General features: G+C 37.9%; 1 protein-coding gene across 1 annotated transcript in view; it reads right to left on the bottom strand.

Moving 5' to 3' along the window:
- The window catches only part of KPNA3 (karyopherin subunit alpha 3), a 101,646-nt gene that overhangs the window by 44,245 nt on the left and 44,536 nt on the right, over nt 1–12,865 (bottom strand). Inside the window, exon 2 of the mRNA XM_035003444.1 lies at nt 12,720–12,764. Coding sequence (XP_034859335.1) covers nt 12,720–12,764 — 45 coding nt within the window. The remainder of the gene's footprint in view (nt 1–12,719; nt 12,765–12,865) is intronic.

Below are 12,865 nucleotides of genomic sequence, written 5' to 3' on the forward strand. Positions count from 1 at the left end.
ACTTGGTCGTGGTGGATGATCCTTTTAATGTATTGTTGGATCCTACTAGCTAGGATTTTGTTGAGGATTTTGGAATCCATATTCATCAGGGATATCGGTCTGAAATTCTCCTTTTTGATGGGGTCTTTGCCTGGTTTGGGGATTAAGGTAATGCTGGCCTCATAGAATGAGTTTGGAAGTTTTCCTTCTGTTTCTATTTTTTGAAACAACTTCAGTAGAATAGGTATTATCTCTTCTTTGAATGTTTGGCAGAATTCCCCAGGGAATCCATCAGGCCCTGGACTCTTGTTTTTTGGGAGGTTTTTGATCACTGCTTCAATCTCGTTACTGGTTATTGGCCTATTCAGGTTGTCAATTTCTTCCTGTTTCAGTCTTGGCTGCTTATAGGTTTCTAGGAAGGCCTCCATTTCATCCAGATTGCTCAGTTTATTGGCATATCGTTGTTGATAATTTTTTTTAAAAGATTTTATTTATTTATTTGACAGAGAGATACAAAGCAAGAGAAGGAACACAAGCAGGGGGAGTGGGAGAGGGAGAAGCAGGCTTCCCGCAGAACAAGGAGCCCGATGCGGGGCTCGATCCCAGGACCCTGGGATCCTGACCCGAGCCGAAGGCAGACGCTCAACGACTGAGCCACCAACGCGTCCCGTTGATAATAATTTCTAATAATTGTTTCTATTTCCTTGGTGTTAATTGTGATCTCTCCCCTTTCATTCATAATTTTATTAATTTGGGTCCTTTTTCTTTTCTTTTGGATATGTCTGGCCAGTGGTTTATCGATCTTATTAATTCTTTCAAAGAACCAACTTCTAGTTTTGTTGATCTGATCTACTGTGTTTCTGGTTTCTAATTCATTGATCTCTGCTTTAATTTTAATTATTTCTCTTCTAATGTGTGGCTTAGGCATCATTTGTTGCTTTTTCTCTAGTTCTTCAAGGTGTAGAGTTAGTTGGTGAATTCGGGATTTTTCTATTTTTTTGAATGAGGCTTGGATGGCTATGTATTTCCCCCTTAGGACCGCCTTTGCAGTATCCCATAGGTTTTGGACCAATGTGTTTTCGTTCTCATTGATTTCCATGAATTCTTTAAGTTCTTCTTTGATTTCCTGGTTGACCCAAACATTCTTGAGCAGAGTGGTCTTTAGCTTCCAAGTGTTTGAATTTCTGACAAATTTTTTCTTGTGATTGAGTTTCAGTTTTAAAGCATTGTTGTCTGAGAATATGCACGGAATAATCTCAGTCTTTTGGTATCAGTTGAGACCTGATTTGTGACCCAGTATGTGGTCTATTCTGGAGAAAGTTCCACGTGCACTCGAGAAGAATGAGTATTCTGCTGTTTTAGGGTGGAATGTTCTGTAAATATCTATGAGGTCCATCTGGTCCAGTGTATCATTCAAAGCTCTTGTTTCCTTGTTGATTTTCTGCTTAGATGATCTGTCCATTGCTGAGAGTGGAGTATTGAGGTCTCCTACAATTAACATATTGTTATCAATATGACTCTTTATTTTGGTTAACAGTTGGTTATGTAGATGGCTGCTCCTATGTTGGGGGCATAGATATTTACAATTGTTAGATCTTCTTGTTGGCTAGACCCTTTAAGAATGATATAGTGTCCTTCTGTGTCTCTAATTACAGATTTTGGTTTAAAATCTAATTTGTCTGATATAAGAATTGCTCCCCCAGTTTTCTTTTGAGGTCCGCTGGCATGGAGGATGGATCTCCATCCCTTCACTTTCAATCTGGATGTATCTTTAGGCTCAAAATGAGTCTCTTGTAGGCAGCATATGGATGGGTCCTGTCTTTTTATCCCATCTGCAACCCTGCGCCGTTTTATGGGAGCATTTATGCCATTCATGTTGAGAGTGATTATTGAAAGATATGAATTAATTGTCATGCCTGTGAAGAAATTGTTTTTATAGATTGTCCCTATAAATTTCTGTTGTATATCACTCTTGGGATCTTTCTCCTTTTATAGAACCCCCCTTAATACTTCTTGCAGGGCCGGCTTAGTGGTCACATATTCTTTCAGTTTCTGCCAGTCGTGGAAGCTCTGCATCCCTCCATCCATTCTAAATGAAAGCCTTGCTGGATAAAGTATTCTTGGCTGCATGTTCTTTTCATTTAGTACCCTGAACATGTCTTGCCAGGCCTTTCTGGCTTGCCAGGTCTCTGTGGATAGGTCTGACGTTATTCTGATGTTCCTCCCTCTGTACGTAAGGAATCTCTTCTCCCTAACTGCCCTTAAGATGGTTTCCTTGGTTCTAAGATTTGCAAGTTTTACTATTACATGCTGGGGTGTTGGCCTGTTTTCCTTGATCTTGGGAGGGGTCCTCTCTGCCTCTAGGATGCGAATGTTTGTTTCATTCCCCAGATTAGGGAAGTTCTCAGCTATGATTTGCTCAAATACATCTTCTAGTCCTCTCTCTCTCTCCACTCCCTCTGGGATTCCAATTTTCTGACACTGGAACGCTTCGTGGTGTCACTTATTTCTCTGATTCTATTTTCATGGATTCTGAGTTGTTTTTCCCTGGCCTCCTCTTCTCCCTTTTTATCTTTTATACTGTCTTCCAGGTCACTTATTTGTTCTTCTGCCTCAGTTACGCTAGCTGTTAGATTATCTAGATTGGATTGGATCTCATTGATAGCATTTTTAAGTTCTGCCAATTCAGCTTTCATTTCTGCCCTTAGAGACTCTATGTTGCCATTAATTGATTTCTCCATTCTAGCCATTGTCTTCACAATTGCTAGCCTGAATTCCATCTCTGACATCTTGGTTATATCTGTATCCATTTGTAAATCTGCAGCATAAGTCATAATCTCTGAGTCTTTTCTATTTGGGGGGCTCCTCCTCCTAGTCATTCTGTTGATGAGTGTATGAGGGAATGTATAGAGTCCAAATTATTGACCAGAACTCAAGCAAGATGCACCTGTTTTCTTGGGACCTTAGGGTTGCTGGCCTCTTGTTTTCCCAGCCTGTCTTCTGGGGGAGGGGCCTGCCGCGCTGTTACTCAGGCAACCCTGTTCCGGTGGAGTTGCCCTGCCCCCCTGTGGTGGGGGATGGGCTCAGCGGGAATCAGTTTTGGGGGCTTTTATTCTCTGGTGGCTTTCCCTGGCGTCTTTCTGCGTCTCTTCCACAAGTCAGAGCAGAAGAGCCCATTTCCAACCCTCTGCCTCAGAGCAGAGAGACCGCAGTCTGTTCTTCAGTGAGCTCTCCAGGCCACACTATCTCCGTTTCTGTCCATGGTGCTATAAACTGCAGTGGCCTGGGTTGTGCGCCCCTCCGCAGTGCTCCCAGTCCTGCCTCCAGGTCGGAGCTCGTCTCTGCCCTTTGTGCTTCTATAACCGCCAGCTGCTCCCAGTTCGCCTGCACGACCCTGCTGCTCTGGGTTTCCGCCCCGGGGGCTGCCCTAAAGCCCCTTCCCCGCTACCGGTCTGCGAGTCTGTGCCCCATCCACAGCGCGCGAGGCTGTCACTCACTGGCGGTGTAGGATCCCTACGTCCAGGCACCCTCCCGCTGCCGTTTATTCTCCGAATCTGCCCACGGAATCACGGCTCCCTGCTTCGTACCTCGAAACCAACCACCTGCGATATTCTGTTTGTAGAGATCCAGATCTTCTTACATCTCAGGCTGGTTTCGTGGGTGCTCAGAGTGGTCTGGTACATATCCAGCTCAATTCCAGGGACCAGATGAAATAGGGTCCCCTACTCCTCCCAAAGTTTTATACTTTTGTCTTTTACATTTAAGTGTAGGATCCATTTTATATATTTGTATAGGTATGAGAATGAGGTTGAGGTTATTTATTTATGCCTATGGATTTCCAATTGCTCTAGTACCATTTGCTAAAGAAGCTATTCTTCACTGAATTAGTTTTGCACCTGCCAAAAGGAACTTCGGTGTATCTGTGTGGGTTTATTTCTGGGTTCCATCTTCTGTTCCATCGAGCAATGTGTCCATCCTTCAGCCAATACCATGCAGTATTCATTGCCGTAGCTATTCCATAAGCCTTAATATTGGGTAGAGCAATTGCTCCTGTTTTTATTCTCTGTCAGATTTGTTTTAGGTCTTCTAGAACCTGTGCCTTTCCATAAACATTTTAAAATAAGCTTGTCTGGGGGCACATGGGTAGAACAGATGGTTAAGTGTCTGACTCTTGATTTGGGCTCAGCTCATGAGACTGAGCCCCGTTAATATCTTGGTGAGAATTTTGGCATCCATATTCATCCAGGACAGTGGTCTATAATTCTCCTTCTTGGTGGGGTCTTTGTCTGGTTTGGGGATCAAGGTAATGCTGACCTCATAAAAAGAGTTTGGAAGTTTTCCTTCCCTTTCTATTTTTAAAAACAGCTTCAGAAGAATAGGTATTGGTTCTTCTTTAAAGGTTTGGTAGAATTCCCCTGGGAAGCCATTTGGCCCTGGGCTCCTATTTGCTGGGATTTTTTTTTTTTTTTAAAGATTTTATTTATTTACTTGACAGAGAGAGACAACACAGGCAGGGGGAGTGGGAAAGGGAGAAGCAGGCTTCCCGCCAAGCAGGCAGCCCGGTGTGGGGCTCGATCCCAGGACCCTGGGATCACAACCTGAGCCGAAGGCAGACGCCCAACAACTGAGCTACCCAGACGCCCCTGGGAGATTTTTGATTACTGCTTCAATTTCCTTGCTGGATATGGGTCTGTTCAGGTTTTCCATTTCTTCCTGTTTCAGTTTTGGTAAGTTTATATGTCTCTAGGAATGCATCCATTTCTTCCAGATTGCCTAATATGTTGGCTTTCCTCATAATATTTTACTACAACTGTATTTCTTCAGTGTTGTTTGTGATCTCTCCTCTTTCATCCATCATTTTATTTATTTGGGTCCTTTCTCTTTTTTGATAAATCTGGCCAGGGGTTTATCGATCTTATTAATTCTTTCAAAGAATCAGCTCCTACTTTCATTGATCTGTTCTACTGTTCTTTTGGTTTCTATTTCATTGATTTCTGCTCTAATTTCATTAGTTCTCTTCTCCTTCTGGGTTTAGGCTTTATTTGGGGTTCTTTCTCCAGCTCCTTTAGGTGTAAGGTAAGGTTGTGTATGAGACCTTTCTTGTTTCTTGAGAAAGGCTTGTATTGCTATATACTTCCCTCTTAGGACTGCCTTTGCTGCATCCCAAAGGTTTTGAACATTTGTTTTCATTTTCATTTGTTCCCATGAATTTTTTAGTTCTTCTTTAATTTCCTGGTTGACCCATTCATTCTTTTTATTTTTAATTTTATTATGTTAATTACCATACATTACATCATTAGTTTTTGATGTAGTATTCCATGATTCACTGTTTACGTATAACACTCAGTGCTCCATTCAATACATGCCCTCTTTAATACCCATCACCAGGCTAACCCATCCCCCCACATTCATTCTTTAGTAGGATGCTCTTTAGCCTCCATGTATTTGAGTTCCTTCCAAATTTCCTCTTGTGACTGAATTCTAGTTTCAAAGCACTGTGGTCCTAAAATATGTAGGGAATGATCCCAATCTTTTGGTACTGGTTGAGACCTGATTTGTGAGCCAGTATGTGATCTATTCTGGAGAATGTTCCATGTGCACTTGAGAAGAATGTGTATTCTGTTACACTGGGATGAAATGCTTTGATTGTATCTGTGAAGTCCATCTGGCCCAGTGTGCCATTCAAAGCCTTTATTTCCTTGTTGATATTTTGCTTAGATGATCTGTCCATTTCAGTGAGGGGGATGTTAAATTCCCCTACTATTATTGTATTACTGTCAATTTGTTTCTTTGATTTTGTTATTAATTGGCTTATACAATTGGCTGTTCCCATGGTAGGGGCATAGATATTTAAAATTGTTAGATCTTGTTGGATAGAACCTTTATGATATAGTATCCTTCTTCATCTCTTATTACAGTCTTTGGTTTAAAATCTAATTTGTCTGATATGAAGATTGCTACCCCAACTTTCTTTTGATGTCCATTAGCATGATAAATGGTTTTCCATCCCCTCAGTTTAAATCTGGAGGTGTCTTTGGGTCTAAAATGAGTCTTTTGCAGACAGCATATCAATGTGTCTTGCTCTTTTATCCAATCTGATATTCTGTGTGTTTTGACTGGGGCATTTAGCCCATTTACAGAGTAACTATTGAAAGATTTGAATTTAGTGCCATTGTATTACCTGTAAAGTGACTGTTTCTGTAGATTGTCTCTGTTCCTTTTTGGTCTACGTTACTTTTGGGCTCTCTCTTTGCTTAAAGGATCCCCTTTAATATTTCCTGTAGGGCTGGTTTGGTGATCACAAATTCTTTTGGTTTGTTTGTCCTGAGAGCTTTTTATCACTCCTTCTATTTTGAATGACATCCTAGCTGGATAAAGTATCCTTGGCTGCACATTTTTCTCATTTCACACCCTGAATGTATGATGCCAGTCCTTTCTGGCTGGACAGGTCTCTGTGGATAGGTCTGTTGCCAATCTAATGTTTCTACCCTTGTAGGTTACAGACCTCTTGTCCTGAGGTGCTTTCAGGATCTTCTCTTTGTCTCTGAGATTTGCAAGTTTCACTATTATATGTCAGGGTGTTAACCTATTTTTATTCATTTTGAGGGGGATTCTCTGTGCCTCCTGGATTTTGATGCCTGTTTCCTTCCCTAGATTAGGGAAGTTTTCCGCTATAATTTGCTCCAATATACCTTTCCCCCCTCTCTCTTTCCTCTTCTTCTAGGATCCCAATTATTCTAATATTGTTCCCCTTGATAGTATCACTTATCTCTTGAATTCTCCCTCTGTGATCCAGTAGTTGTTTATCTCTCTTTTCCTCACCTTCTTTATTCTCCATCATTTGGTCTTCTGTATCACTAATTCTCTCTTCTGCCTTATTAATCCTACCAGTTAGGGCCTCCATTTTTGACTGCATCTCATTAATAGCCTTTTTGATTTCAACTTGGATAGATTTTAGTTTTTATTTCTCCAGAAAGGGATTCTCTAGTGTTTTCTATGTTTTTTTTTCAAGCCCAGCTAGTATCTTTATAATTGTTATTCTGAACTCTAGTTCTGACATTTATGTCCATACTGATTAGGTCCCTGGCAGTCAGTGCAGCCTCTTGTTCTCTTTTTTGATGTGAATTTTTCCATCTTATCATTTTGTCCAAAGAAGAATAAATGAGTGGGAAACAAAATACTAAAATGGCAAAAATGACCCCAGAGAAAAAGGATCTGCACTCAAAACTATAGAACACTCGTGAAAGAAATTGAGGAAGGCATAGGAAATGGAAAAACATTCCCTGTTCATGGATTGGAAGAATAAATATTGTTAAAACGTCTATGCTACCTAAAGCAATCTACACATTCAATGCAATCCCTATCAAAATACCATCAACTTTTTTCCACAGATATGTAACAAATAATCCTAAAATTTGTATGGAACCAGAAAAGATCCCAAATAGCCAAAGGAATGTTGAAAAAGAAAACCAAAACTGGTGGCATCACAATGCCCAACTTCAAGCTCTATTACAAAGCTGCAATCATCAAGATAGTATGGTACTGGCACAAAAACAGACACATAGGCCAATGGAACAGAATAGAGAACCCAAAAATGGACCCGCATCTCTATGGTCAACTAATCTTCGACAAAGCAGGAAAGAATATCCAATGGAAAAAGGACAGTCTCTTCAATAAATGGTGCTGGGAAAATTGGACAGCCAAAAGTAGAATAATGAAACTGGACCATTTCCTTATACCACACACAAAAATAGACTCAAAATGTATGAAAGACCTAAATGTAAGACAGGAATCCATCAAAATCCTAGAGAAGAACACAGGCAGCAACCTCTTCGACCTCAGCTTCAGCAACTTCTTGCTAGACATGTCTCCAAAGGCAAGGGAAAGAAAGGCAAAAATGAACTATTGGGACTTCATCAAGATAAAAAGCTTTTGCACAGCAAAGGAAACAGTCAACAAAACCAAAAGACAACTGACAGAATGGGAGAAGATATTTGCAAATGACGTATCAGATAAAGGGCTAGTATCCAAAATCTATAAAGAATTTATGAAACTCAACACCCAAAGTACAAATAATCCAGTCAAGAAATGGGCAGAAGACATGAATAGGCATTTATCCAGAGAAGACATACAAATGACCAACAGACACATGAAAAAATGCTCAGCATCACTTGGCATCAGGGAAATACAAATCAAAACCTCAATGAGATACCACCTCACACCAGTCAGAATGGCTAAAATTGACAAGTCAGGAAACGACAGATGTTGGCGGGGATGCGGAGAAAGGGGAACCCTCCTACACTGTTGGTGGGAATGCAAGCTGGTGCAGCCACTCTGGAAAACAGTATGGAGGTTCTTCAAAAAGTTGAAAATAGACCTACCATACGATCCAGCAATTTCACTACTGGGTATTTACCCCAAAGATAACAAATGTAGGGATATGAAGGGGTACGTGCACCCCGATGTTTATAGCAGCAATGTCTACAATAGCCAAACTGTGGAAAGAGCCCAGATGTCCATCGACAGATGAATGGATAAAGAAGATGTGGTATATATATACAATGGAATATTATGCAGCCATCAAAAGGAATGAGATCTTGCCATTTGCAACGACGTGGATGGAACTGGAGGGTATTATGCTAAGTGAAATAAGTCAATCAGAGAAAGACAAGTATCATATGATCTCACTCATATGTGGAATTTAAGAAACAAAACAGAGGATCATAGGGGAAGAGAGGAAAAAATAAAACAAGACAAAACCAGAGAGGGAGAGAAACCATAAGAGACTTAATCATAAGAAACAAACTGAGGGTTGCTGGAGGGGAGGGAGGTGGGAGAATGGGGTAACTGGGTGATAGACATTAAAGAGAGCATGTGATGTAATGAGTACTGGGTATTATATAAGACTGATGAACCACAGACCCATACCTCTGAAACCAATAATACATTATATGTTAATTAACTGAATTTAAATTAAAGAAATTTAAAAAATAAATAAAATCTTAAAAAATGGTATTGTACTTACAATTTTGATTTCTGCATGTTCACTGTTAGCATATATAAGCCATTGACTTTTATGTGTTAATCTTGTATTCTGTGACCTTGCTGAATTTACTAATTTGAGGAGCTTTTCTGTAGATTCTTTAGGATTTTCTACATAGACATTCATGTCATCTGCAAAAACGGACAATTTTATTTTTCCCTTTCTAAACTAAATGCCTTTTATTTATTCTTCTTGACTTATGGCACTGGCTAGAATTGCCAGAACTGTATTAAATAAGAGCAATAAGAGCAGACACCCTTGCCTTGTTCTCAGATCCTAGGGGGAAAGCATTCGGCTTTCACTTAATGTTCACCATTAATTATGATGTTAGCTGCAGGTTTTTGCAGATGTTCTTTATCAAGTTGAGCAAGTTCTATCTGTAATTTATTTAGAGTTTTATTAGGATGAGTGCTGGATTTTGTTTCTGTATTAATGAATATGATATGAATTTTCTTTATTATCTTGTTGATAAAGGGGAATTCAGGCTATTTTTAAAAAGATATTTTACTAAAAGGCCAGACAATTAAAACAATTATACTGTATCTGATTAGTCAAGTAGGGCATTTTGGTGGTGTTTTTCATTATGTAAGAACTTAACCAACCCTACCCCCACATCTAATGACAATAAAATCCTAATGGAATATCTCACTGATCAATCACCAAGAGAAGATTATATAAAGTTTAATATAATGTGCTAAAGTTAAAAATGCCAGTGGCAGGTTTTAGACTGATTTTCAACTCATGAAAGAGGCATTATTCACTCAACAAACATTTACCTTGAGAGGCGTATCAGCTGTGTGATTTTAGGCAAGTTATTTAACTCCTATGTAACTCTGTTTACAACATGATATAAAACAGAAGTACAGACTTCTGTGTAAGTGTTGATGCAAAAGTACTTACTTAAATAGGAAAGTAAGATATCAAGGAGGTAAAAGAAGACAAAAAAGTTCAAAAAAAAAAAAAAAAGAATGTGAGGCCAGTAAAAACAGTACACATTAATAATTAGATTTCATTCTTAATTTGACAGAGCAGATACTGTGTTATTCAAAGTATGATCCCTGAACTGGCTAAAATTTCTCAATTTGTTACAGGTCTGCTACAAGATATGAAGCTTGTGCCAGAAATCAACTATGAAACGAAACACATTGTTTAGTTCCATTATTTATTTATTTATTTAGGCAGAAGGATTTTTTGGTAAAAGAAGCAGTCCCTTGTTTAATATTTTGACATAAGCTCCCTAATTTGGCACAGATTAGGACTTTTGAATAGTACTGCTTTGTCTCTATCGTATTTGTCTTAAAAGTTCAATAAAGGATTTTTTAAAAGTTCAATAAATGATTTAAATATACAGAAAATTTTAAGATATCATAATCAATTTAATTCTTGAATATTAGCATTTAATAAGTACCAACTATTGGTCCAGAACTTGACTAGGCATTTAGGGATAGGCTGGGAGAGTGACTTGAGAGTACCTGGGGTGGGGGAGTGTGGTTATCACCCTCACTTTAAAAGATTACAATCTAATGCAAATGGGTAGAGCTAATCTATGAAACTCTGGAAACTAGCTTTCTTGTATTTTTCAAGAATCTCAATATCATTAACAACAATGCTGAGATTTTTTCCTCAATGGAGCTACAAAGACAGCAAGACTAGAAGTAGAGACAGACACTGACTATAAAGAGTAAAGGAATCTTCTCTTGAAGGGCTCTCCACACCTCTGTACAATCATATCAAAATCAATTAAGCTTGGTCTGAAGTTTAGGCTTTGTTTCAGGAATGGTTCACATTCTGCTGCTTAACCAGGGAATTCTGAAATGTGAAGTAAGGAATTTCTTGAGATTTCTTTAATTTCATTTTTGATCCTTCTATAAGGATTTCTAGGAACTAATCCTAGTGACTGCAATGGAAATAATGTTATCTAGGAAGAAAAAGAAGAGCGAAGAGGACTCTAAGGTAACCAAAATGGATATTTAAAAAGATGTACTCTGACAAGCAAGAAATTTTAATTCTATAAATTAAGTACAGAAGACAGCACAACTATAAAAGGAGGAACAAATAGCCAAATATAAATACAAATGAATAGCTTGAATTTATAAGCATATTAGAAGAGCTAGAAAGCTTAAAATAAGAGGAGGATTCTGAATAACACCAGGACCAACACAAAAGTTTTAGAGTTGTTTTCCAAGCATGAAATGTAGGGAAAAGTAAAGGCCCACATCTGGGGATAGCTGGTATAATGTTACAGATGTTTTACTCCTACTGTCTCTACTGAGGAGAATGAGCTTTACATGAATGTAAAAAACTAGACACAGAAGGACACTTACTGTTCTATTTATATAAAGTTCAAACTATGCAAAATAATCTATAATATTAAAAATCAAGATAATGGTTACCCTTGGGGGAAAGGAGTAACTGGGAAGGAGCCTTGGAATACAGGTAATGTTCTCTTTCTTGATCTAGGAGCTTATTATACAGATGTGTTCACTTTGTGAAAATTCATCAAGCTGTACACTTAAGATGTGTTGACCTTTTTCTATGTATGTTATATGCTAATAAAAGTTAAAAAGAAAAAAAAGAAGCTAGGTCTGAGTGTTAAGATTGGCAAGGAGCTCACCTCACTCTCTTTATTAAGCTAAGGCTTAGTTTACTTCTCTGGTCCAAATGAACCAAGGATCTGAAAAAACTTGAAAATATGATTGCCAAATCACTGTTGTTAATCTGTAAGTATCTTTGAAGAGGTTAAGGAGTTGAAAGAACACTGGAATTAGCAAGCATTTTTCAATTGTACTAAAGACTGGGGGGGGGGGTACATAGGGAGTATAGGAAAATCAATTTCAGGAACTATATACTATACCAATGAGCATAATATTGATGCTAGGTAAAAATTCATGACCCAAAGTAGGTATTTAATAAATACTTACTAAATAAATAAACACACAAGTCTATTTATAGTTTTAGTAATAGGGAGAGTGTTACTCTCAGAATCAAGACCTTCCTTCTCTCCAAAACTGAAAAGTTTCAAGATGGTAATTTAATATAGGAATTTCAGGAGTGAATTAAGATCAAGAAAAGGATCTAATCTAAGATGAACACAAAGATTTGGAAATAAATTTCAAAATCTGTTTTTTTAATGGTCATGTAATACAGAGAATTAGTTATGTGTATTTTCTTGATTGGCAATTAAAATATTTGCTTCAAATAAAATGAACTTGCATGAATACAGAATCTCATGAAGGTTAACTCTAAAGTCCTCAAAAAAAAAAGCCCAAAAGAAAATACAATAAATTTTAACAGCAGTTTCATTTAACTGGTAAGATAAAAGGTTATTTTACTTTTATTTTTCTAAAGTATCTTTAACAAGTACGTGTAACTTTTACATGAAGAAGGTGGAGGAAACCTTTATAGCCCAAAGAAAGAGGATATTAAGAAACAAAACAAAACAGAAGAGTATCTAATTTCATCAGATGTGAGAATTTCAATGCGGCAACTAAAATACTTCACACAGTATGCAGTACCTCAATAAATGAAAGCTGTTGTAAGTATATACCATTATTAACTATTTAATGATATATTTTTATGCTGTGTGATTTAGGGATGACCACTAATTTGCTACAGTATTTTCATTATTCAAGTTATACAGAATTTTAAAATCAGAAAAACCTCCTAATTACTTTCTCTTAAATGCAATCACCCTTACCTTTCGCAGTTCAACTGTCACTTCATTCCGGTGTCTTCGCATTGTCTAAAAGGAAAAATAAAGAATACATAAGTACTGAATATTAATACTGCTAGTAGATAAATTAAGGTCTAAGGCATTTAATATTTAAAAATTTTTTAGAAGTA

This window comes from Mirounga leonina, unplaced genomic scaffold, assembly GCF_011800145.1.
Source record: "Mirounga leonina isolate KUSES-001 unplaced genomic scaffold, KU_Mleo_1.0 Mir_127, whole genome shotgun sequence".
Classification (NCBI taxonomy): domain Eukaryota; kingdom Metazoa; phylum Chordata; class Mammalia; order Carnivora; family Phocidae; genus Mirounga; species Mirounga leonina.